This window comes from Arvicanthis niloticus, chromosome 15 (genome assembly GCF_011762505.2).
Source record: "Arvicanthis niloticus isolate mArvNil1 chromosome 15, mArvNil1.pat.X, whole genome shotgun sequence".
NCBI classification, from domain to species: domain Eukaryota; kingdom Metazoa; phylum Chordata; class Mammalia; order Rodentia; family Muridae; genus Arvicanthis; species Arvicanthis niloticus.
In genome coordinates, this window is record NC_047672.1 from 10,896,692 (window position 1) to 10,923,915 (window position 27,224).

A 27,224-nucleotide genomic window follows, 5' to 3' on the forward strand; every position below is an offset into this window, starting at 1 on the left:
TGTAGGTGATTGTTCTGTCCTTTGTGTTCCATGGCTCCTGTGAGAAGCCTCAGTCTCGGGCAGGCTCCAAACTGCCAGCTCAATGGGGCAAATAATAATTATTCCTAATGGCAATAATAATTATGGAACGCAGTGCACCTGATATTAGATGGGTTGTCTGTGGCTAGAGGTGGGGCAGTCAAAGCTTCACACATTTGCTTTATAAATCTCTCTCTCTCTCTCTCTCTCTCTCTCTCTCTCTCTCTCTCTCCCTCTCTCTCTCTCTCTCTCACACACACACACACAAACACACAGAGGCATATACATGGACATGCACATACATGCAGAGAAAGGCAGATATAGAGAAAGAGGAAGAGGAGGAAAAGGAGAAGGAGGAAGAATACACAACAGACTCACTTTTATGTTTCTCTGCAAAGTACCTAACTACAGAACCAAGATAACTAAATAACATCTATACACACAATAAAAGGAGATTGGGGTACATGTGATCTTTGAAAGCCTATGTACATTTATTTTCCTTTTTGGTGAAATATCTCAAACTTTTCCAAGTCCAGCTTCTTTCTTTCTTGGAGAGATGAAAAAACAGGAGGGAGGGAAGAGAGGTCCCTATGGCTCTGGATGCATGCCCTCCCTCTGGCCCCCTCACTGACTCACTCCACGTCTGCCTGAATCTCTCCACAGACATCACAGGCTTCCACTGACAGCACATTATGGCCCATTCTGCGTCCCACTCTCCTCCTTATTGAAAGTGGGGATCTTCACCTACATCGATACCTGCTCTCCAGGTCTACGAGTGGCCACGCACCACCTCTAAGATGCCAGCTTTAGTATTCCATCTTGCCACAGGCCAGTAATGTCAGGGTGTCAGAGAAATAAAAAAAAAAAAATGAGTCCTTCTGAAAACAATCTTTCTAGACAACAAGGAACTGTTCACATTTTACAAAGTATAATCAAAGAAATCCTGAATCCACAGAGATTATTTTTCTCTTTAAAGTCTTCACTGCCTTATTTACCTTATGAGGATGAACATATGCCATGACCCGTGATGCACGGTCAGCAGAGGACAACCTCCCCACATGCTGGCCTCAGGGACTGAGTTAAGCAGTCAGGCTTGGTGTGGCAAGCGCCTGTACCTCTGGGGCTCTGTTTTCCTCTTACAATCTTATATTATATATTGCAATCATTTATATTACAATCAATTATATTACAATCAATTATATATTGCTTGTCACCTTGTGTCATGTAAGAGAACTATACAAGAGCGTTCATGACATGAGAAATGTTATTCAGAATACACTGGATACAGCTGGAAAATGCTTCAAGTGTTTTGAATAAGGCTCCACACCGGTCAAAGAGCCTAAATTATGTTCCAGTTAAACAAAATATTAGAAAATGTGTATATATACACACCCTTTTCATTTGGGTGCACCTGGACTATAAAAGCCCACAGTCACCTTTAAGAGTGTTGGGTAGTTCAGTTTGGATTATTTTAAAGTCACTTTTTTTTCCAGTGTTTTAGAGAGGCATGGTTTGGAATATGCACCTATAATGTTGTGGTTTTGTTTAATTTTGTCACTAAAAATATACTGCGGCTTAACTCGAGGCTGCAGAAGGACATAAAAGTAGATTTTGGCTCCATTGACCTTACCAGTTCATCCAAATGGCCCCGCCCTCTGTGATTCAAGTGCTATGGAAACAGGATGAGTCATTGTGTCCACCTTCTCTTTAGCCCCTCCCCTCACTACTTAGCCCTCCAGGTTCTCTGAATTAAACACTGCTGGGGAAGGGAGAGGAAGTGTTATGTGAATCACAGACTTCAAGGAAGCTGAGTTCGGTGAGAGCTATAGACTATCTGAACTCAAGGGTATATCCATATGTCACAGAGAGTGTGTCCAGAATAGGACCTGGGCACAAGTGGGAAAGGGAAAGGTCACTCCATGCAGCAAACAGGCCTTGTTTCAAAAGCCAGGGAGACCTGCCTCCGACTCCACAGCTGGCTGGATAGCCCCAGCCTTTTAGCCATCCCCATAGCCACTCATTAGTTACACACCAACTTCTATTACATGGGAATTGTTGCACCCACTTTACAGTTGAATAAAGTGAGGCTCGGGGACTCACTCACTTACCTTGGGTCGTCCGGTTAATGAGCTGAAGCAGAGGTAAAGTGGGCCACCTACTCCTACCCTTCCCCGTTCCTCACCTGAGAAATGGTGGGACTCACCGGAAAAATTCAAAGATGCTGTTATCTAGATCTCTGGAGTCTGCTAGGCAGATTCTGATTGAAAGGAGAAGGGCTCACAGATCCCAGCCCTACCTGGGTGAGGACCAACTCATACTTACTGCCTTTGGAGGGAGAAAGGTGAGTCTGCGTGGCCCTGGAAGGTTGACCATACTCCAGTGTGTGGATTTATACTCGGGAGTATATAGCAGCACAAATGGGATTGTGAGTTAGAACCCAGAGCACAGAGGACATGGAGGCGGGAGAGGATAGGTTGGGGAGTGGATTTGGGAGGACTTAGGAGACAAGTCGGGGAGAATATGTTCAGAACACATTGTGTGCAGGTATGAAATCTCAAAGAATTAATAAAACTATGTCTTAAATTTTTTCTTGATGAGGTCAGTGTGGCAAATAATATTGTCAAGTTAGCAGGATTTAGAGTCACCTAGGAGAACAACCTCTGGATTGGATTAATTGAGGAAGGCCCATATTATAATTGAGCTTTATTATTTTGTAGGTCAATGTACCAGGCTAAAAACAAGAGACAGGGAGGGAGGGGGAGAGAGAGAGAGAGAGAGAGAGAGAGAGAGAGAGAGAGAGAGAGAGTCAGCAGTATTTGTATTTCTCTCCTTGCTTCCTGACTATGGGTGGGTGGAATGTGACAAGCTGCCTCAGGTTCCTGCTGCCATAACCACCACCCCCCACCAAATGGACTCCAACATTTTTGTCAAACACCCTCTTTAAGTTGCCCTTGTCAGAAACGGGAGAAAAGCAACTAATGGGGTCCAAGAGGAAAGCTTGTGCATCAGTGCACGCAGCACTGAGTGCCCGACCATCTCATCTTTACAATTAAATTAGTTGTGAAGACTATTACCTTTGGTTCTAGTAAAGGAGCTTGGATTTTTTCTGGTGAGTCCCGCCATTTCCCAGGTGAGGAACGGGGAAGGGTAAGTGGCCCAGCTTTATCTCTGCTTCAGCTCATGCGCAGGATAACCCAAGGTAAGTGAGCCTCACTTTACTCAACTGTAAAGTGGGTGCAGTGATTCTCACATACTAGAATTGCATGTGGAATGAGTGACTATGGGAACAGAGAAGAGGCTGGGGCTATCCAGCCAGCAGTGGAGTCGGAGGCAGGTCTCCCTGGCTTTCGAAACAAGGCCTGTTTACTGTGTGGACCTATGCCTCCCACTTGTTCCTGGATTCTATTCTGGTCAAGCTCTCTGCAACATATGGACATATCCTGGAGTTCAAATAGTCTACAGCTCTCACCAAACTCAGCTTCCGGGAAGCAAACTAAAATAATAATCATCATAAATTTGGGTCAGGAAAGAGAGACATTGTGTAAGTAATTTGGAGCAGGGACTGACTTTCTTAACTATGTGTTTAACTTCCTTCTTTTGCAGATGGAGGGACATGGCCCAGGGAAACTGAGAACTGGAGCAAACCCTTACATGGCAGACAGTAGATTGTCTGGACCTCACACCCTCAGAACACATAGCTCTTAACTTTCCCATGACCATCCTCCTACTGTCACTGGGATGAACAAACTGTTTCCCTGTAAATCTTCCCACTAGGCCCCTCACACAGCAGCCTGTCAGAGGTTACTGTGGGCACAAAATGGTCCCTGGCTACTTTCTCTGCAGCTGAGCCTCGCCTGCATCTCCTTCAGACTACAGAGGCAAGTGGATGTGGAGACACTTAACTGGAAGCTTAGAAGACAGGCCTCTGCTTTTCAGGTGCCGAAATCAGAATCTAAGCTGCAGGCTTCACTTCACTGTCAAGAACGGTGGTTCTCCTGCAAGCCAGGAAGGCCAGAGCAGAGCAACCAAGTGTCAGAGCCTTCAGTGCAGTGACTTCAGTCTTCCTGAATATGAGGTGTTTGACTCAGCGAGTCTCCAAGACAAGAAGGGTGCACTCTGCTTCCAAATACTTAAATCATTCTCGGGTCTCTGTCCCTTAGATTCTCCCAACGGAAGGAAGCAGCTGTTCTCAGCTCCAAACGTTCATCTGTCTGCCCTGGGCCACCCAGTAGTTAGATGATCCTTTTATTTCAGACATAGCCATGTGTCTTTCATGCCAAGAGGCAACGGACACTTCGGGATTCAACAAGACAATTCTGTACATCACTGGCTGTTGACTTAGGATGTGTTATTTTTCTTCCTGGGCAATAAAACAGGGATGGGGTGGAGCAGATGCCTACCTCTCAAGCCACTGGAGAATGACGGGAAACAGCATACCGAGTAACCTCAGAGCTCTCACATTTAAGTATCAGACACACATCAGCATCCTTATCCTCGCTGTTAGCAACCCGACCAAGACATTTTTCTAACAATGAGTTGAACACCCTGAAGGATCTACAGTTTTCCCTGCCAAGCAGACCAGCCCTGCTGTGTTCCAGATGAGGAGCTGAGACACAAACACACCATGATCGCTGAGGTGTCAGAGGCCATAGCCAGATTTGGAGACAAGAGCAAGGGTTGCTTTTCTGGACTTTGGGACACTGAACTGTAATGCTTGTGTCTCCCGGCTCCACCCCTTCATCTGGCTATAATACTCTGTGGTGTTACAACCTTTGGCTGTTCAGAAACATTCTATTTCCTCGAGTATCAGTACTTAATGTTTTGTTCCACACATAAAAAAAAAATGAACCCTGTGAGTGGAAGGCTGCTGGCCCCCTTGTCAGAGGTAATTTCTCAAGGCTCTGCCTGGGATTTAACGGAAGCCATATGGTTAAGTCTGTCAACCCTCTCAGAAAGCAATCCCCCTGAAGGGCCCTCGTAAATGTTCTTGGGGCTGTGAAAGATCTTGCAATTTTTAAACAATAAAGCTATGCTCATATATTCGGCAAAACACAAAGCAGGAAATAATGGATTCTGGTCTGAATTACTCAAAGGGAGCTTCAAGTTGTTCTGGTTGAGGGCTGAAGTTGCAGGACAACCTGAAATCTACCCCCACTGCCTCCAACAAGAAGGAACTGGCCAGGATATCCCCAACTTTAGCCTATGGTGGACAGTGACAGTCACAGCTAGGCTCAGTTTGGTTGAGGTATTTAAGAAAACTTAGTAATGATATCAAACACAGGATTTGTAAGCACGTTTTTAATTGTAAAGTGTCGCATTATTATTTTGTATCATCTTGATTTTCAAACTCCCTTCCTGTGAATGCAACACTTCTCAACCTCTCCTTATTTCTTTTCCTCAAAGGAATAGTGTTAGGAACCCCTTGCCTCTCAAGGTCCCCATCTGATGGCACTCTAAGTGACATTGTCAACCCAAACAACAGAGCCTCCTTGTTTTCCTCCTTAGAGAAAGCAACAGTGTTTTGTCACCTAAGCTTCACTTTCAGATTTTATTTTTAATGGTTTGTTTTTGTTGGTTTTCCTCGGTATGCCCAAGGGACCACCATTGGACACTGTCTGAGACATAGCATTAGGGATTGCAAGGAAGCACTGGAAAGCAATACAGGCCGGGTGCGAAGATGGAGACTCCATGCTAACAGTGCCTTCTTATATAAAACAAGTTTGTTTCCTGACACTTTGTACAGTTTATTACTGGGAAATAGAACTGCCCAGCCCCAGCTCTGTGTAAGTAGAGTTTATGACCCAACACCCACTCGCTACACATGATGTAGACATTTGTACCCCACGGACTAGGATCTGAGTGAAATCAGGGAGAGATTTACTACCCAAGCTGCTTCATATATGTGGTCTGTTGAAACGTATTGCCAGATTCCCTAGTACAGCTGCCTAATTAACGCAACCAAAATGTTTCACGTTTGTATGTTCTAATGCTAAATGCGTAAAGATCGCATTATAAGCTATTATTGTGAAGGCTTCCTCAGATATGAGCATGCATTTACCCAACAGACGGAGAATTAAAAAGAAAAAGAAAATACAGAGAATAGGTCAATGGGTCACCAGTGCCTCCGACAACCTGTCAGAACGATCTACTGTAGATCGTTGTTGAAGAACTCTATGTCCTTGTTGTCTGCATCGCCCTCCTGAAGAAGGACTGGTCAGCGTCATAGAGGAAACAGACTTCTCTAAGAAGGCTTGGCTCTATTAGGATCGCCATGTAGCTTCTCCACTAACCACGGGCTCCTCGAGAAATGCCTCGAGTTAAGAGAGACACGTGTGTGGGATTTACATCACCATTACCTGCTCATGTACCATCTTTCCCAGGCTTTGCTGACTTGATCCTGAATTAATGAGCGTGTTATATGATATCTAATAAAAAATGACTGGGGTAGAGATACTGTTTGGAATGTGCCACATAGTTGGTTCAAGGCTAAATCGATTTCATCTCTAGTTAACACATGCTTGCTTTCTGTCTCCCTTGCCTCTCCACCACCCAGAGCTCATTTGTTTTTAACCCCGTCTGGGAAACTTATCTCCTAAAACACCCCCATCAATCAACCAAAGACACTCTTCCTGACAGGGCATCTGCCAGTTTTACTGAGTGCAAGCAGTCACTGGTCTGGAGATCCCTCCCACATTCGATAGAGCCCTGTGTTTTTCTAGCCTGCCTAACCACCCAAGTGCAGTTCGGGGCATTTATACTTCCCTCCAGTTTCTATTGAGATAATAGCACTACTTTTACAGAATTGAGCAGAGGGTGTAGCAGGGGTCGCCATGGAATAGAAAAGAAACGGAATCTGCTGCTTGTCCACATACTGAATATTTCTTCAAGTTTTTAAATTTCTACTCGTTTTGGTCTGCTTTGTCTCAGGGTCTGCCCCCCCTCATCCGAAGTATGACAATTAGATGCCTACATGGACATGTACCCTTTGTCCTGGATGGCTTCACTGATAACTGACATCACTTCCATCTTGCAGACCTTTATGCCAAGCCTCTAAGCTTAAGCTTTACAGCATGAAAAGGGGAGGGAGGGAGGGAGGAAGGGAGCGATGGGGAGTAGGGGAGAGAGAGGGAGAGAGAGAGAGAGAGAGAGAGAGAGAGAGAGAGAGAGAGAGAGAGAGGACTGCAGGATCTAAGTGCCAGTGAAAGGGAAGAAGAGACAGGGAGAGGAGGCAGGCAGTCCAGTCTCCTACTCACAGTCCAGTTGTGGACACACCCACTGGCCACAACACAAGAGTACCATGCGTGGGCACAGGTGGGTCCCAGTCTCTTTGGCTGAATGCAGCTTCAGCACTGAGCCTGAATGAAGACTTTCATTGCTGTGTGCTGTTTTTGTTGGCCAGTGGCCATGACAAACATTTGCAGGTGGCTTGGCCAGATTTTGACACTTAAATATTTGAGGTTGTGATAAAAATCAGAATATTACTACAATATGGTTCTGTATGCTCATGCAAGTGCACATGTGTGTATGTGTGCACACATGCATCGTACACACACACACACACACACACACACACACACGAAATTTTAAAAAGCTATCTGCAATTTCCAATGCTCATTTGCAGATGTCTCCCAGGGGAACTCGTATTTTAAAATGAACACTCATTTCCTCTTTGCTGAGGAAAATAAAAGAGCCAACCATCCCCAAATGCTACCACCTAGGGTTCCATACTCAGTCCACTGGTGAGAAGGGGCAGGGCTGGGTCTTGCTGAGCCCAGCGATCATCTAGGCAAGGCTTTGGATGGATCACATGGAGAAGAAGCCCAGGAGTGACAGGATGTGGGGGTTTTGAATCAACATAGTAAGCACGACAGGAAAGGATCTGGAGAAAAGAAATAGCCTCCCCCAAGCTGGGCAGAGAGACAGAGTCCTAAAAGTAACAATTATCTCCTAGAACACATCAGGAGATACACACAACGCCCCCAAGAAGCAGAAAGAATGGCAGAGTGACACAGCCTACAAATGTCACCCAAAATGTACAGTCTGGGGCCAGCTGGGTAAATTATTGACAGAGTCAACACCCATCTTAAAATTTAGTGCTAGCCTTAAAAGGATTGCTTCATAAAACCCAGTGCTGCGTTAACAATGGAGAACACTAAGGGCCTCAGAGAGGGTTGTGGGCAAGGGTACAAGGGGCAGGCAAGGGCTGCAGGGGGGAAGGAATGCTGTAAAACTGCTAGTAAACTCTAGCACATTTTATGCTTTTCCCCCCTTGAAAGAAAAATAAAATAATCATAATTAGCCGGACCAGCTGTGAATTGTCTGCCTGCAGTCAGGGCCCAAGAGAAAAGGAGTCCCCGAGAGGCAGACACCATCTTTAAATGAAGCCATGTTACCCTCCAAGGACGCTGTGGTTTAGAGACAGTGACAATACTTGCTTTCCAAGTTGAAACCTTTAACAGAGGTACTTGGCTAAAATGATACCTGCTTTTCAAAGTGAAAGCAAGCACCTGGACATCCACACTCACTGTCAGTGTTTTGAGTGAGCCACCAAACAGGCCCCTGACAAAGAGAGGGATCATTACCTGCAGCTCTTGTGTCATTAGGTGTCCCTCTGAGACACAGAGTCCGGGACACAGTTCCCTACTCTAGAGCACTCAAGGAGTGAGCCAAGGCTTTGTCCTGTGCCCACTGTTGTTCTCAGGGAAAAGACTCAAGGAGAAATTATAAGGAAGCATCTAAATTTGTTTTACGTCACCACAGCTAGTAGTCGCCTGAGAATTCAGATTGCATTCGGATGTGTGTACAGACCACCACAAGTTCCCCTTCTGGTTTTAGGGGCAGCCGATTGCCAATGCCCAGCAGTGTATGCCTAAGAAATCAGTGCCTCTCTTTAGAGGTTGTAAAGGATAAACTCCATCCTCATTCTGGAGATAAGGAAGTGGGGAGGTTAGGGATTCTGCATTTCTAAGAAGCAGATACCCACACTGCTGATGGTCAGACCACACTCTGCAGCAAGGAGGTGGACCAGTCATATGATGTAAAGAAGTGAGAACAATTTCCAGTACATGATATGGATATCAAGATACTTCTATCAGTTTCCCTCAAGGTCTCAATATTGCCTTGTTCCATAAATGAGAGGGGAGGGCCCTGCTTATGCTGTTTCATCTGTTCCAGAAATAAGTATGGGCCAATGGAGAAGCCAGGAAAGGCTGATAAGAAAGAAATAACAAGAAAAGGAGGTAGGGAAGAAAGACCAGAAAGGAAGGCAGTTGTGGAATATACAGGTGGCCCAGCCAAGCAGCTGCAAAATTCCTAGGAAGGGTTTTGTGGAGGGGGCCCACTGCGAGGAGGAGCCTGGGCTGTTACCACCAAATGTATGTCCTGAGCAGTCTTCTGTGGTCTGCATAATAACACTATTTTTGTCTGCCATTCACAAATCTTATTTGAAGAAATAAGGTCACATAATGAAGAGTGTTTTCCCCTCGACATCTAGGATCAGAATAGCTCTGAGCAAAGGGAGACTCCTTCTCTCCTCAGAAGCATCACTCCAGCCTCTTGGAAGCATCGTATCAGACAGGAAAAACAACAAATCCAAGTACCAGAGCCAGGGAGGATATACAAAAGGTTGCCCGAGCTCTCCCAGAGACAAAGAGGAAGTCTCCTTACCCGATCTGGCGGTTAGTGGAGGGAGCCTGTGTGATGACCGAGCTGGACTGGGGCGAAGGCATGGCTTGCTGAATCACAACACTGGTGTCGTGGTTGGGCATCCGGGTGCTGCCGAGCTGGTGAGATCCAGGGCCCGTCATGGTCCCACCGACTGCATTATGCATGGAGATATTCTGCCCAGAGAAGACAAGAAAAGAAAGATCAGAAGGAACCAGTGTTTCATCTACTCCCCAGACCTCCAAGACCAAAGCTGGAAATCTGATCATGTTACCTAAACAGAGTTAGAACTTCTAGCAAGGCATGGGGTCATTTGTCTTGTTATACCTGGACAGCTAAGAGGAGGTACAAAATGATTACTTACCCAAAGAGTAAAACATACCTGAAAATGCCTTGATATGTGCTGAGCATACTCCCACCAGCCACCCTGAGGGAAGGCTCATGTGGTGGAGGGCGAGAAGGGTTAGTGTCTACCTCGTCTGACTGGGTGATGCACACTGCACCAAAAAAATGGTAGCACGGGGATGCTGTGAGCTTGTGGATTTCACTCATCTTGTTCTGTGTATGCGTCACACCAGGCTGACTTCCTGCCTGTCTGTACTACAACACTACAACCACATACCTTCTCTTCCAGAAATCTCATAACTTTCCAGATTATAACCATGGTGCTAAACAACGTGTAAAATGTGTAGGTTCTAATAGAGGTTCTAAAATGTGATGGTTCTAATAGATCAAATTGGGGCCCTTGGGGGTCCAGTGTCAAGAATAACACAACAGATGTCTGTGTCTTCACAAAATCACCTCCTGACAGCCACATGGGACACTGGAATACAGAAGAGTGAGTCTGTCCTCTAGCCTGTGGAATGCTGGTACACGGAGCAGAGTAGCCCGTCAACAAACACATTTCCGGACTAGAGAAGCAATATCTGAATCACACAATGGGCTACTGTCATGCATGGATTTCTGGTGATTCTGATGGAAGCTACGGTGTTTGAAATAAGCTAAAATAAAAAAACGGGTTAAATAACTATACTAAGTAGAAAAGCAAGGCAGTGGGACAAGGTGGAATGCACACCAAGACTGAAGAGGACTGGTCAAGGCGTGAGGGCTGAAATGTGACCAAGTCAGAATCTGGCAAAGGAAGAGAAAGTGCATGGCCATCAAGGCAACAGGCAAGAGTCTGCAGCAGACCCCTGTGCAGTCGATCAGCCTAGAAGGACAGAGGACTTCCAGAGGTCAATTGGACAATAGGTTGAAGATGCGGGGAAAAAATGGAGTGTCACTTGCGATTCACTTGAGGAAAAGAAGTATATATCTGTCCACACATTGGTATTACCAAGGGGAAAAGAAATCAAAGGAGATCATGAAGTGACCCTTTGAATTTCTTCTGCAAAGACCAGGATTTCCTGCACTACGTGTTAAATGACGGTGCTAACATATGAGGTACTGGGGGTGGCTGCACCCATCACATGGCACCTTTCCCGGGTTTCTGATTTCTGAGCCCTGACCACACAATTTGTAAAGAGTCCACATGGAAAATGGGCACCTGGCTTAGACTGAGAGTTGACTATGTCATCACGGGGTCCCAAAGGCTCAAACATATATACATACGACCCGACAGCTCCTCTTGCACACTGGAAGGTTTTGCTGGCATGAGGAAACTCTGTGGCTAGGCAAATGGAGAAGGAAGGAAGTGGTGTGTAGAGACTGGTGGCTGTGCAGGCGGGGGTTTGCTGCATTTTTCTTTAAGGGATCTAAAGCTTCAAAAGTCACCAAAATAATGACGAAAATAAACATCATTATGTTGTTCCTCTCATGGGTGAACGTCAGCATCCTTGCACTCCCAGGTCGAGACCACTGTGAGGGTTATCTGTTGTATTGCTCATCTCCCCAAAGATACTCAATCATTTTCCGTATTAAAATCACCCATGTTTGAACACTATGTCCAAAGCCTAGAAGAATTCTGACCCTTCTTGGAAAGTCTTGTCATTGTGCTGTCTCCATTGTGTATCACTGAAGCTGTACAATTTGATGTTTAGAATCACATCTTTGTAAGCACAGAGGAGAATATAAAAGTTTCCCGTATAAAAGTTCTCTGTCACCTCCAGATGCAGTTTCTAATCCATCCAGTTTCGCCCAAGTATCCTTCCCCTTTCTGTATTTCCATGTCTTGTTCCACCAGCCCATGCCTAACTACTGTCATCTCCTTTCCTGACATGCAAGGACAGGTTCTCAATCTGTGGGTCATGACTCCTTTGGGGCTACCTATCGTTTATCCTCCGTATCAGATATCCACATCACAGATCATAACAGTAGCACAAGCACAGCTGTGAAGCAGCAAATATAATTATGTGGTTGAGGTTCCTGACAGCATGAGGGTCTGCATTCAAGGGTCACAGCATTAGGAAGGTTGAGAACCTCTGCCCTAGTGGGAGACCTTCTTCGCTCTCACTTGACTCTTCCCTCTCCTCTTTCCCAAGCACAACACCAAATATATATAACCCATCACACTGCACACAGTGCCCAGTAAGCATCCCCACCCTCAGTCACTGCATGGCTTTGACAGATGCCAACAGCACTGTTTGTAACAGCTCCGACTGCTGTGGGACCCTCCCTACCAACTAGTTCATCTGCACTCTTCTTCGCACTGGTTCTTAGTACCTCCTACCATCTTTCTGAAATTCTCCAGCCTGCATTCTAACCTTACTTCATGTTGGACCCTGCAATCAATATTGTTTATTTTTGACGCCGACACTCTCAGGTTCTGACTTCGCCCTTCACCCCTCAGACTGTCCATTCTATGGGAAACTTCTTCACCTCTCTACTGATGGGAACCATTTCCTCCATAGGAGTTTTCATGAGATTAAAGCTGTTCTTGATTTTATGAATATTATCCATTTCTTCCATCATCCGCAATCACACTGAATAGAAACTAAATCTGCTTTCTACTGTGACTCCATCACCGCATCCTAGGTAGGTTTGTGGTGAACACAGAGGGGGTCAGTGATGATGAACAGGACAATATTCCTGGGCTATTCAGACTGTGGCGCTTCTGCCTTTATTCCCTGGCCTTTGAGAGTGCTAACATCTCACCTGCTCACCTTGAAATCTGAAAGCATGTTAACAACAATAGAGTTTTAGACATTAAGGAACATGTTCTCAAGTATGGAGTGAAGAACCTAAGGAGGTCAGAACTAAGACAGAAGAATGGAAAGGAAAGCCTTTGAAAGGTGCCAAAAAAAAAAAAAAACCAAACCAAAAGGATGCTCAGTGGTTAGCTTCTGGTCTTTCTGACAAATGAGCAACAACCTTCTTTATGTCTGCCATGCATACCAGGCACCACAAGAAACTTGATTCACTTCTTTTATTATTATATTATTATTATTATTATTATTATTATTATTATTATTATTATTATTATTATTATTTGAAAGCATAGCATGTTAAATTAGAGAATGCAGTTTCAGCCCAAGATACCAAAGCTTAAGAACCTTTTCTGAGAATCATGAAAGAGAAAATAATTATTATCTAGGAATAAGGCCCTCTCATTACATCCTCCCCAATAACTTTGAAAGAGTTCTGTTTCTCTCTGAGGTCCTACAAAATAATTTCTGAATTATATTTCCATGCTTTCATAATACTTCTTCATACACACATATTCTCTCTCTCTCTCTCTCTCTCTCTCTCTCTCTCTCTCTCTCTCTCTCTCTCTCTCTCTCTCTCTCTCTCTGCATGCTGCTGACTTCCCTTGGACCCAGAGAGTGATTTTAAAACACTTTGGAAAAAGAAGTAATCTGGCAACAGCATCCTCATTTCACACGTGGAGGTGACTGTTTTCTTTCAGCATTATGTAGGAATTCAAACACGAAATGATTTTCTGAGTTCACATTGTCCCAATTATGCATTCAAAATCTGCTGTATTGATAAAAAAGAATAGCATTCTACATCCAGATAAATTCATCATCCGATTTCAAAAACACAAGGAGTGAGTTATCTTGCTGATTTATTTTTGATAGTGCTGTTAGGTAGACTTGAAGCTAGTGAAACAACGTCAGCCAACAGACAGCACTGGGTAGATGTCAGTTCAAAAAGATCAGAAGTCCGTGCCTCAAATGAAGTTCTGCCTTTGGCCTCTCGTGTTCGACGTCTTTATCAACAGTTTGGATGAAGACATAAAAATCATGCTTGTCAAATCTGCAGTTGACACAAAGTTGGGAGAGATGGCTAATGTTCTGGAAAGCAGAATCTCGTTTTCCCTGAGCCAACTGTGTGATCTGGCTTCCAAAAATGCTAACATAAATCTAGGTTGTTTTCGAAGTGAAACGTCCTGATCAGGGGAAGTAATTATTCCACTGTAAGGTACGTTGGGCTGACCACATTTGGCCACCACATTTTAAGGGAGGAATTGACAAACAGAAGGGAAAGAGAGTAATGAATGCATTCAAAGTGCATTGCGTGGAGAATGGCCCAGGAACCAGGGAATATTTAGTCTGAAAAGGGGAAGACCTAGAGGGCCATGCTAAATGCCTTCAAATATTTGCAGGATTAGACAGAGTCTGCACTGTTCCAGAGGGCATAAGTGCAGAACATGCAATCATGATGCTAAGACGTCAATAATAACTACAACTCGTGTGTCTATGTTAAAACAGACACTATGGTAGATGCTTTATACAGCACATCTGTAGTTGTTATTCTACAAGGATCATTGCCTATATTTTAAGAAAGAGAGCAAAATTACCGTCACCTATGATGCTACTGACCTCTGGCCACCATCTGTCAATACTTTAAAAAAATATAAATTTGACACTATGTCAGAATAGTTTTTATTAGTATGTAGAAACATACAAAGACAAAATAAAATATTCCATAAAATGCCCAGCTCCCTAGGTCTGGAGTAAGCCAGGACAAATGGCCATCATCTGTGGTCACATTGTATCTACAACAAGATACTTGTGTCAGGAAGGAGACAGTGCAATATGACTTCCAGATCTCTTCCATGGCAGAGGCATGGGTATTACATGGGCTCACATGTTTTAGATGATCAGGTACATATACTGCTTTTGAAATTGAACTGGTTTGAGAGTTAGTTGGTTTCTCCCATGCTAATCTCCCTCCACCCCCATTGGTGCCATGTAACCTAGATAAATCACTCAGCAACTCCTTGCTCTATAGCTTCAACATTATACAGGGGGGCCAGGATCACATAGTTTATTAATTCTCCAGCTCTGGCACTCGGCAAGTCTCTTCTGCTAAATCTTACAAGTCATTAAATATCCAAAACAGACATTTGAGACTGTGATTCATTGGCTTAAAAACTGATTTTTTTTTAACCTACAGCCACATGCTTTCATGGAAGTGAACCTTTCAAAAGTGACCAAATTCTGCCAGATGGAAAGGATCTATAAAGGTGCTGTCTCTTAGCCATCAAAAATGGAAACTCCATGGACTATAAACAGACTTTACCAAACTTTCCCCGTTGACCACTATTTCTCAGCCTACCCTTGACACCTTCCTCCATTCTTGCCCTGAAATGCATTGCTTTCAATTCATTGTTGTTCTGAGGCATGCAGGGTGTGAATGGGATGAGAACCAGGGAAGTAATGAGTCTTGATTGCAAGCTCAGGGAGCCTGAGGTAGAGTGGTAATTGTTTCTGCATGCATGGGCTTGGAGCACAATACGCAAAAAAAAAAAAAAAAAAAAAAAAAAAAAAAAAAAAAAAAAAAAAAAAAAAAACCAACTTAGTGTACAAGAATGTACATCAGTGTTCTTAAAAAAAAATAACTATAATTTCAGGGTGTGGTAATGAAGGACGAAGGGAAGTGGACCGCAAATGAAAGTCAAGGTTAGCATACACAGTCCAACCAAGGAAGATTCCCACAAGATTCCAGAATGCTATCTTCAAATCTACATTCTATCCAACTGCCCAGGTGTGGAGACTTTACAAGTTTCTTCATAAAGATCCAGGGTCATCCTGATGCGCATTTACAAGCCAAGTTGTGCAATCTTGGAGCTGTCTGCATTTTAATGATGCCCGGGGAAGTCATGAAGACTTCCAGAACTTCCCAGAGTTAAATACCCAATGAAATGCCTCCAAAAGACGGCTACGACGTTCACAGAATAACAGCAGGTCTATGCCTCTAGATAGTATTGGGATTTGGGAGGTGTAGTGGGTCGTGAGTTTTTCTTTGGTGCTACCAGTGGCTATGCCAGTATTTGTTGGCAGTCTTGCTAAGAGGGTAGGTTGTTCTACAGTTGAGGGTATTGAGAAATTAGAAGAATCACAAAGTGGGAAAGGCACCAGGGTCCATCCATGTAGTCAGTCTCTCTCTCTCTCTCTCTCTCTCTCTCTCTCTTTCTCTCTCTCTTTCTCTCTCTCTCCCTCCCTCCCTTCTTCCCTCTATTCCTCCTTCCCTCCCTCTATTCCTCCTTCCCTCCCTCTTTTCCTCCCTCCACACTTAGTGGAGTCAGATGAAGCGTGATGCACAGTGCAAGCAAAGAAGCTCACCAGTTCGGTAGGACAGAGAGGGAGAGAGAAGTATGGGGTTCTGTGAAAGTCCCCAGCCTTGGTTGGCAAGTTTAAGTGTTTAAGCTTTACTTTCTAAGGGTTTGCTACTGAAGAATTTTAAGAGGGATGAGGTACAGGGGGCAGGTGGACATGAGCATGGGGTCAGATGGACATCGATCGGGTCAAGGTCAGCTCTGTATCATTTAGACAGGCCATTTTAGTCCCCAGAACCCAACCATCCTAAATCTACAACAGAGTTAGCCATCTAATGATAGGCTTGCCACCATATGTGAAACATTGTTATCCCAGCACAGTGAGTGATAGCAAAGTGTGTTGTTTTCCTTATAGTAAAGTAACATGAAGCTCAGAGTGGGGAAAGCAGCTTCTCATGGCTCTTCCCATGACTAATAAGAATAGAAATCATTTTAATAATGGCTCGACACTTAGGCAGCAATAATATATATGAGAAAATCCATACAAAGGTGACTTTCAGCTAATGGGTGGATAATGTGAACAGCCCCGTTTCATAGATGAGGAAAGCAAGGCGTGGAGAGACTGAGTAGAATGTCCTAGATCCAGGTGTTCAGAGCTATAAGCAAGATCACAAGCAGGAAGCTGTGCCGTTGCAAATGTCGTGTAATGAGAATATTTCCTTTTGGAGAGGAACAAGTCTGTCTGGGCTCCTGGAGTGAATGGCAGAGAGAGTGGTCAAGTAATGCCAGTTTGTGTCCTAAGAGTCACAGCCTGTGTACCACACCATTCCTTCAGATCCATGCCTTCACCAGCTTCATACCTGAAAAGGCTTGGGATGACACCATTGATTCATCTCAAAGACCAGTGTCCTCGTCTGAGGACTGTGCTTGCAAAAGTAGCTCCTCTCTGACTTGGGGGAAGATGGTACAGTAAAAACAGCTTGATCATGGCTGATGTAACCCTCAGTGGCCTTGGCTCCTTGCAAAAAAACCAAAAGTAGACAGTCCCCTCAGGGGCCTTTCCGGTCTGGAGTCTGTAGGATTCACAGGAGCACACCCACCTAAATGGTCACAATCTCCTCCAATACCAGACTTCTGTCATTTGCCCTAATACAGGGGTGGGGCACCTGAGCTCTTCCTGGGTGCAGTTTATAGCTACTCATTTAATACCATAGTAAAATACCCCAGACAATAAACATCTTCTCAGGTGCCACCCTTAACTGTGAGAAAGTTCCCAGGTGTCTCCCAGAGATCCCGCACCTTCTGTTACAGATTCACCCACCCAGAACTGTCTTTGTTGTCTGATCTCATCTCCTCCACATTATCTCCACTGTTTCCACTTAATATGTTCATATGGTGTTGTTCATATGGCTTGGATATAGTTTGTGTGCCTCCAAGGATTCATGACCTTGAATTTCATTCTCTTTGTGAAGGAATACAAGGCAGAATTTAATCCCACCGTGCTATTTTGAGGCGAACCTTTCACAAGGTGACTCACAAGGTGATTCCATGCAGGATGGGACCCCATGGTTGAATCCTAGTGGTTTAATAAGAAGGAAAGAGACCAGAGGCTCTAGAGAATCCACATCTGTCTCTGGCCCTGGGATCCTTTCCAGAATCCGGTTAACAAGATACATCCTTGAACACAGACACGCAGGATCTTTCCCCTTAAGATACCACTTACCCATTCTGTGGTGTAGTATTATGTTATTAGCCAGAAAAACTGAAATAATTGCCATGGGTTAAGACAAAAAAAAAAATTCTCTACTGTACTCGAACTCTAGAATTAGAATTGAGCCAATGTCAGTGGGTGCTATTCCTGGGGCCATTAGAAAAACCAGACTAAAGCCATCAAAAGTGATCAGATGCACCAATCACTGATAAGATCTCTCAGAGCTCAAAACCTTCCAGACAGCTGTTCATTCCGCTGTGGCATGGAGGGACTCCTGTAGGCCATCTGTTACCTTCTATATATGCCTCCAAGCTATTAACAAGACACCCTCCACCAACCTTTGCAGTATTATCCAGCAAACCGCCCCCACCCCCATCTCCTCCCCCTGTACCATGCACGTACACAGGGTTTCTAAGAGTCGGGCCCAGTTTCACCTTTGCATGTATTCTCTGGAGTCAACTCATTCCTCAAGATCCAGACAGTGTTACCTTCTCTGTGGAGCCTTAGACCCCTTTCTTGTTGTCTGCCTCATTTTTCCTCCCTCTGACCTCCTGCCGTGCTTCTTGCTGCTTCGAGACAGAGCTGCATTCTTCTAAGAAGAGCTAGTGCCTGTGTTCGTAGTGTGCGCTCAGTAGACATGTCCTATATACAGTTATTCAGTAAGCAAGCGCTAGATGTTCTTAGGCCCAGATGTAGCATTGGTATGCTCTAAATTTCTCACTTGGGAAACAGGAGCAGTCTTATCCTGTAAAGGTTTTGGTAAGAATTAAATTAGATGATGTAAGCCCTGTGCTTAATGCCATGTTGGCTATATTCGGTATCCACTGTAACTACCATTGTGCTTGTCACCACAATTACCAGTAACAGTGACTCTGCAGCATCCTTTCCTTCCTCCTCTGCTCTCCACTCAGCCTATGCACCTTCTATGAAGGCTCTTGGAACACACTGGCAGTTATTTAATTTTAAAGCCATCTTGTCCTCTCCTTTTTGGATGCTTCAGTGACAAGGGCAGGGTCTTTACTTAGCATGTTGGCTAAGTAAATCTACACAAAGTGCAGTTAGCACTTTGGAAATGAAAAAGAAAAAAACGGGCCCTCTCGCTGCTGCCAGTGGCTCACGGGATGATGGGAGTGCTGAGAAGAAGGAGGTGACACACACTTGGACTGATGGATACTTAACATAGGCTCACACACAACAGAAACAGAGATGCATCGTCAGTGGCTGACTGTGTGCCTTTTGATGGACAGTGGGCTGGTCCACAGACCTGGCCACAATCCACACAAAGCACATGAACTCACTTAATGCTTTGAGTTTTGCTTTCATGATTCCAACATCATCTTGCTGGGTTTTTTTTTTTTCTTTTAAACCACTAGTTCTGGAGGGAATTCCTAGGATGTTCTCCTAGTCTGACCCTCCAGCTTCATGCTATCATTCCAGCTTTCAATTCTTCAGATCCCTCCCAGACCTCTAGAGACCCCACTATCAATGAGCCGACATAACCTCACCCATTCTTAATACCCCTCCCCATTCCAAAGCCTACAGCTCAGAATGACGTCTATTAAAAAGCCCATGGTTGGCCTCATCCTCAACGCTATTTCTAAGCTCACATCTTCCTGCCCGAACCCTCCATCTCGCTCGGGCATCTAACCACCACACACTACATATGAAGACCATCACCTCCACTCCATGGCCGGTACAAGCTCAGAGCCCCCCTCTGCCTAACTATATCCTGTTTGAAAACTGATCAACAGTATTTTCTCATATAAACAAGGAGGATAGCCACACTTGGTTCCTTTGAACATAAAGGGAAGAGCTAGTGCTGTTTGGGAGACAGTGTTACTTCATTCGTTTTCCTAACACACAGAGTATCTAGACTCAACCTTCCTGCCCTCTCTCTTCTGATGCTCCTTATTCTCGGAATGACTCCCCTGCTGTATCTTACCTTGGACACTATTTTTCTAGCGTCCGGGGAAGTGTTCCTCTGACTTGCTTCTCTTGTGGTTCCCTATTTCCATAACTGACACAGAATAAGTTATCTGTTGGCTGAATTGACCAAAGAGTTGCAATTTCTGAGGCTATGCCACAGAAGCACAAAGTCACAACTTTCCAATGCTCATGTCCTACCCAGTCACCTCAAGGCTGAGATCCTAACAGAAAGAGATGACATGTTCTGGCTTCCCAGGCTTTCCCACACACGCAGCCAGCATGGCACTCAGCAGTCTCCTCCAAGGATCCTATGTCATCAGCTTCAACCAGAGCCACCAAGTGAACACAGAGAAAGCCAAAGGCAAGGACCAGAAAGAAGCAAGTGAGGACCTGGAGTCCTGGAGAAGGTACAGGGAAGGCAAACAGGTGGCAGCACTGACCTGGGCAGGTTCTCACACCACCATGGATAGGGTAAACAAGAGGGTCACATCACACAGTGAGTATTAAGCAGGCAGGACAATGTACAGCAGTTGTCAAGAAACGGGTGGTGCTATAAGAGGCAAATGGCTAGATCTGGAATGACTAATCTCCCTTCTTTCCTGGCCAGAACTTTGTCAACTTATTGAAAAAAGGAAGAGTATGTATCAAACTACCATGGGGATAGCTACTTCTCCAGCTTGTCAAAAACAATCACGAGCTTCATAGCAGAAACATAACCATCACACTCTCTTGGAAGCCACACAGGACATGTGACCTGAGAGGACAGGTGCCTTTGCTTCCCCTTGTCCCAGCCCTGCTCTTCTTCAGCTCTTGATCTTTCCTGGGCTAAAGATCTGGAAGGGAGGGTTGTCTAGTACAACGAAATTGCTGGGAAACTACCTTGCCTAGAGCTTTGGTTGAACACTTACCTTCTTGAGCATTTGACAACAGGATAACCTTACCATAAACTAGACACACTTGCCTCAGTGGCAAGGAAATGTGCCACAAGGCTTCCTCCTCTGAGACAATGGAGAATGAGTTGCTGGTACTTCATCTTGGGCTGGTAGAACCTGTCAAGTGGCTCTCTGTGAATAACATTGCTTTGTAAATTGTTCAGTGCTGGGGAACAGAACTGCTCTGATGATGCTCTAATGACCCATCTGGACTCAGCAGCCTCTTGATGTTTTGGAAATCACCAGCTTTCCTGGAGCACAGGTACCTCCCAGTTGCCATGCTAACTGGCTTGTTCCATCTTGGAAGCCAAACAAACCCAAACTGAGCAATGCAAGAGGGAAGGCAGCGAGATATTGGGTTTGCTGTGTTTGGCGATAGGCTAACAATAAAAGGAGGTAACACCTTTCTCTTGAGCATGGCAAGCAAAAAAAAGCATTTGCCATATAGCATAGGAGAAACTAGTCATACTGGGTATAATAGTCCCCAGGGGAACTTCTGGACATCATGCATGAATATTAAGACCAGGCTTTAAACGCTTCTGTCAGTAGTATCTCGTATTTTCTAGATCCTCAGGGATCCAGAGAAGTGGAAGAGAGCCAGAGAGGTAGCTTCCATTTGCACAGAATGGCTAAGATGTCCCAAAGTGTGCATTATGTCACCTATGACTGCTGTTATTCCATTTCGTCCTAACAGCCTTGAGACCAGACACTGTCTCAGGAGACTGGTGGCCTCTCAGACACCTGCACTGCCCCCCAATACCCCTACAGGAACTTGCTGCAGCATCTTTAGACGCTTCTGAACATCTCAGAAAGTTACAATTCTGTTTCTTTGATCCATGATCCCCGGTCCATCCTTTCCTATTCATAACTGTCCAAGCTGCACACCACACTCTTTTTGATTCCTGTCCTGAAAACAAGGAGTTACGAAGAGAAAACTACATAAAAAACACCACCTGGCTCTATGTTTCTCCACCGAGTAGGTCTATGAGTTTTCTCCCTCAAATCCCATGTTTTAAAACCCCTTTTAAGAGCATGAACTAATTTCTTTATGGAATATTCTGTCTCCTGTTCTCATCACACTCCTTTATTCTAAAACCTAATTTTCTTCCGTCACATCATCATTCCAGTGTGCTATGAGCCTTTTAGGGTACAGAGCAGAGTGGAAGCTAGCTTGAAAATAAAATCACAAACACCGAACACATTTACATGTTTAGGAAATGCACATCACTCTTACTTTACAAGCAAGGTATTTGTAATATACTGTTTCACTAGAGAAAATCAACACAAATAAGTGAATAAAACACACACACACACACACACACACAAATGAGACATGCAATGTGATAAATATTTTTACCTTATGATTAAAGTTACCCAAATGGTCAAGAAACCTTGGTTTGAGAGAAGGACACAGATGGCTTTCTGTTCCCTCCCACCTGTCTTAGCTGGAAAACTTGAGATATCTAACTTTATTGCCTAGCATCTAAGGTCACATAGTAACAAAATAAACTCACTTCATCTACTCATGATTCAGAACTCATGATAGGACAGAGAGAAACAATAGAAGGCAGAGTTAAGATGTGCCCCGGTCCTGTGGTGTGCTCAAGTTAACCCAGCCCCACCCCACAGAGATGAGCCCAGACAAGCATCACTCCTCTGAACCTGGGAACACACCCTCCAAACAAAGTCTTGCTCTGAGGCCACAGCTTCCTATTCCTGCTGGCAAGACAATCGGGCTTGGCATAAGAAGGGCTTTATATGTGAGAATCACAGAAGGAAGAATTTGGCACCTGGTGTTTATGTACCATAAAGCCATCACCAAACTGAGCACAGCTCTCTTTTCAGCCAAAATTCCTGGGCAGGAGGGAAGGGGGCGTTTCGGAACTGCATTTTTCTACCTAGACAACCAGGATATATGAGTTGACTTGCTTAGCAACACGATAATGCCATGAGAGAGACTTACTTAGGTGTCATCCCCTGCAGCTTCACGTTCTTGTGGTGTGATACCTGGGTAGCTGGAACACTAGAGCCTCTCCTGGGTTCCTTTCCATTTCGGTGTGCCCTGCTGACAGCTTCAGGATGTGCAGACTTACTGGCTATTGGATAAACTTTTAAAAAGATATGTTTCCTAACCTAGAATAGAAATCCTAAGAAAGTTGGAGACCCCAGTAACAGCCATGAATACATTGCTGGAACTTTTAGTGAATTGACAGAGCAAATGACTTATAGTTGCTCCAGTAAAGTGAAGTTTCTGTTGTCTGTGTGTGTGTGTGTGTGTGTGTCTGTGTATGTGTGTTCTTGCTTGCTTTAAAAGGAGTATGAGTATGTTTGTGTGTGTATCTTCTTGTTTGATTTACAATGTGTGTGTGTGTGTGTGTGTGTGTGGCCCATGCATAACATTTGTCATCTGGTTACTGCACAAGAGACAAATTATAGGCCTTTCTGCAAAAAAAAAAAAAAAAAAAAAAAAAAAAAAAAAAAAAAAAAAAATTATAGGTTTCTCAGATGTATTTGGCAGCCATCTAGTTTACTAGTTACCCTATGAAATAGTTTTCATTTCCTTACCGATGAATTTGAAATTTTGAATTGGCTTGAAGAAAATCCAAAAGAATTTGAGTACAGGAATGCATTTTAAAGATTATATCTGCTGGGAAAACACATGGTGCAGGCAAGAAAGAGATGACCCCAAAGCTCTTGAGGTCCCTGACTGGTCTCTCCTCTGCTGAAGGAGCTCTGGAGCTGTCCTTGGGGCCGATATCTCTGGATAGCCATGCTTCTATCAACTCTATCCTCTCTTCCAAAGAACAATAATGTTTAGAGATTAATCTCCCACTCCCAGCCTAGGAGAGGTCACTTCCAGGAGCCTAGGTCCTCATAAATGTCTTATCTTGCTCACTGATCTATTGATTCCAAAATCTTTTCACACCTCCCCAGTTAATAAAGGTTTAGGAGAGAAGATCAGAGGAAGCTCCCTCCCCCCTCCCCCCTCTTTCCATATATATATATGTATGTATATGTGTGTGTATATATATATATATATATATATATATATATATATACACACACACACACACACATATACACATGCATACAGGTATATAGTGCATGGAAAGAAAGCTGATATATGAAGTCTGCAAACCAATCATATAGAATTCCAGGGGAGACTAAGAAATGAGGAGTGTTCAGTGAGGGAGGATGGGGAGGATGGAGGGCTTATGGTATTTGTCTTAATTTTTTTGACATGATCCAATCACATCTATTTAAGAGTGTCCTGAAACACTAGCACAGACAAATATCTCAAGGATTCCTCTTAAAGTTAAGTTTCATATAAGTCTGTCTGTCCCTTGAGCTGACTCCTGTGAACATTCTAGATTTAAACACAGATTATACCTAGAGCTCTTGGTGTATTCAATTAAATAAAGGGTCCCTGAAAACTTGGAAAATCCTGCTGCCTTCAAAGAGAGGCTATGGCTCATAGCTGACTGAATTACAGGGTGGATGGAGAGGAATGCTCTCCTGCCTCCAGGCACAGTCCTGTGACCCAAAGGGTTTTGTGCTGCAAAGACACAACCCCTTTAATATGCCGGATTTAATGGCTCAGTTTCGGTTGAAACATAGGAAAATGAAAAGGAACAAGATAATCCCCCAGACAAAAGAAGCATATCTCTAACACTAAGAAAGACCCAGCAGGGAAAGAAGTTATCCACAGGAAAGGAGACAGGACCTCAGATGGGCAAACCTCACACTGCGCTCATATGCATACTGGGAAGACAGAGAAAAGAATGACAAGAACTAAAGATTCCCTTATGAACGTTCTGAAGGAAAGGTACCAGAGAGAACCTTGGATCCAGTCCTTGCCTTGGCAGAGAGGAAAACGGAGCCCCAAGACCAGTATCCACTCAAAGGCAGCACTGGAGTGTGTATCCTGACTCTTGCTGCAGATTTGTTCAGCTGAAGCAAGATTTTATTTTACACTTCTATTTCTTATTCATATTTAGACCTCAATGTGTTTGACCCACAAAGGAGTTGCTTCATCTTGAGAGGGAAAGAAAAGCTAAGAATCTTTGGAGGGAGTCTAGTTGGTGACTATAAGCCTGCCATTACTGCCTGGCAGGCTAAAAGAAAGGAAAAGGACCCTCTTCAATGGACACTGAACTTCAGTTCTGGTCAGCTGGAGTCCCTCATAGCAGGAGGCCTGAGGATATTGCAATTATGCTATACCGGTTCCTCGAGTCTCCTCAAATACCAAAAGAAATGACAATAAAAGCAAGGAGTTCTCTGCTCTTCCATTGATATTTCCTCTTTCTACTTCAGTGCCCATCACTGAGCTATTCACTGGGTTCACACTGGATAATGTTCTGGGGGGAAAAAAAAGCTTAAATAACCGAGTGTGGCTTCAGTGACAGGAAAACTCAATTGCCACTATGGTTTCGTATACAGATTGTGTCACACTCAAGGCTGAAATCCTAAACTATGTATTTTTACCCCCTCGATGCTGCCTATTGTGTGCTTATAAACAGGAACCTGGCAGCGTGTCAGGGGTGCAAATTGATTTCCTTTCCCAAATAAAATTGCAAAAAGCAAATAAACAAGGTTACGTTGGCTAATGAAACATTCCATGCCAGGCTGGGGAGAATTCCTTTCAAATGTATTTTCTTGTGCAAAAGCAACACAAAGCATCCATGAAAGGCTCTTTCATAAACAACATGTTTACACAAGAATGCATTACTTGAAAGAAAAGGAAAGCTATGGTGTATCGCCCATGATATATTTGGATTATGTTTTAGGGAGGGTAGACAGGGGAGGTTCCTGCAGTGTGAGAGAATATGAAAATTAAGCTGCTTAAAAAATAAGATGAAACTATTCTTGTTTGACTAATTATTTTAACTGAGTGTTTTCATAACATATCAACAGACTTAAGAAGCCCACTTTCAGGTTTATCTTAATGGAATGAGTCTCACTTGGAGAAGCAAGTGAATGGAGTGGCTCACCCCACTCCAAGATCCTGGGAGAGCTCACTTGGCTGACTGCATCCGTGGAAACATCTCCTGGAGAGGGGCCTATTTCCTAATGGAGATGCTGTGGCCAGCTGGAAGCAGTTTCAGTAATCGAATGTGTAAGAAACTTCGCTGTAAATTGCCTACCTCATACTTTATAACAAAGAATGCTGAATTTGGCCCTAAAGCCAAAGTCATCCCTGGTGGACTGTGAGTCTCAGACCAAATCACCCCACATCATCCCCCCAGTCTTCTCCCATCTTCAAAAATGTTCTGCTTGAGAAACTGGGTAGCATGGAGCCTGGTAGCACTTACATATGCAGAGTCTCAGGACATCTGACATGCACTTGGAAGGATTTGATAATCTGGGCAAGGGCAAGGCAGGAAAGAAGTTAAGGATGTAGCTTAGTTGGTAGATTGCCTGTGGCTCAAGCAAGAAGACCTGCATTTGATCTCAAACACCTAAGTTAAAAACAAAACTGACAGGCTTGCTTACAATCCCACCAGGGAGGAAGCAGAAACAGGAGGATCCCTGGGGCATTCTGACCAACCAGTCTAATCTAATCTGAAAGTGTCAGGTTCCAGTGAGAGACCCTGTCTTAAAAAAAAAAAAAAAAAAGATGAATGGCTCCCAAGGAAAGATACCTAATATTGGTCTCTGTTACATACATGTACACATATATGTACACATATCTATGTCCCCCAACACACACACACACACACAGAGAGAGAGAGAGAGAGAGAGACAGAGAGAGAGAGACAGAGAGAGAGAGACAGAGAGAGAGAGACAGAGAGAGAGAGACAGAGACAGTCAGAGGCAAAGACACAGAAACAGATTGCTGGAGAACAGAAGCACTGTCTGCCAACGCTCACACAGGAACAAAGGTCATTTTGGTTGCTGTTCCTATAACCTAGCCTTCTCTAATGTTACCACCTGTCCTTATGACATGGGTACCATGTACTTCGTGACCAGGAACAACACAATTTAAGTTTCCATAACTCCAGCATGGCCTTTATAATCAAAATAGAAAATGAAATTTTACTCTGCTCAGGGCTCCTATTTAGCCTCAAAATGTATCTCAGCTAGCTAGTTAGAAATACAGAACAAATTACCCAGAAGAACAAGCGATCACTACCTTGACCTGTTCAATGTGGTTCCAAGCCGATGAGTTCCCTCTCTCTGCTACACCTGGCTTACCAGACAGTCTTGCCCATCTCTCCTGACCACTCAGAAATTTCTTCTCTCCATCACTTTGACATCCATGGCAAACACTGTCGGGAACTGACAGTCATGGTGATTAATGAAGTAATATTTGTAAAATGCTAAGCACTTCCCTGTCTAATGATCAAATGCAAAAGCTTTAGACCAAACACTCTGGAGAGCAGTAAAGCACAGAAAGGGTTAGTCACCAGTTGGCTGCAACTCTGTACTGGGAAAGAAATTGAAGAGTTGCAGGGGGTGGGGGGGGAGATGTTTTGTAAAAGGATTTGGCTTAGGAGTTGGGGCATTGGGACCAAGAAGTGAACTGAACTGAACG

General features: G+C 44.1%; 1 protein-coding gene across 1 annotated transcript in view; it reads right to left on the minus strand.

The window, feature by feature from the left end:
- The window catches only part of Creb5 (cAMP responsive element binding protein 5), a 392,746-nt gene that overhangs the window by 225,096 nt on the left and 140,426 nt on the right, over window positions 1–27,224 (minus strand). Inside the window, exon 5 of the mRNA XM_076913325.1 lies at window positions 9,685–9,857. Coding sequence (XP_076769440.1) covers window positions 9,685–9,857 — 173 coding nt within the window. The remainder of the gene's footprint in view (window positions 1–9,684; window positions 9,858–27,224) is intronic.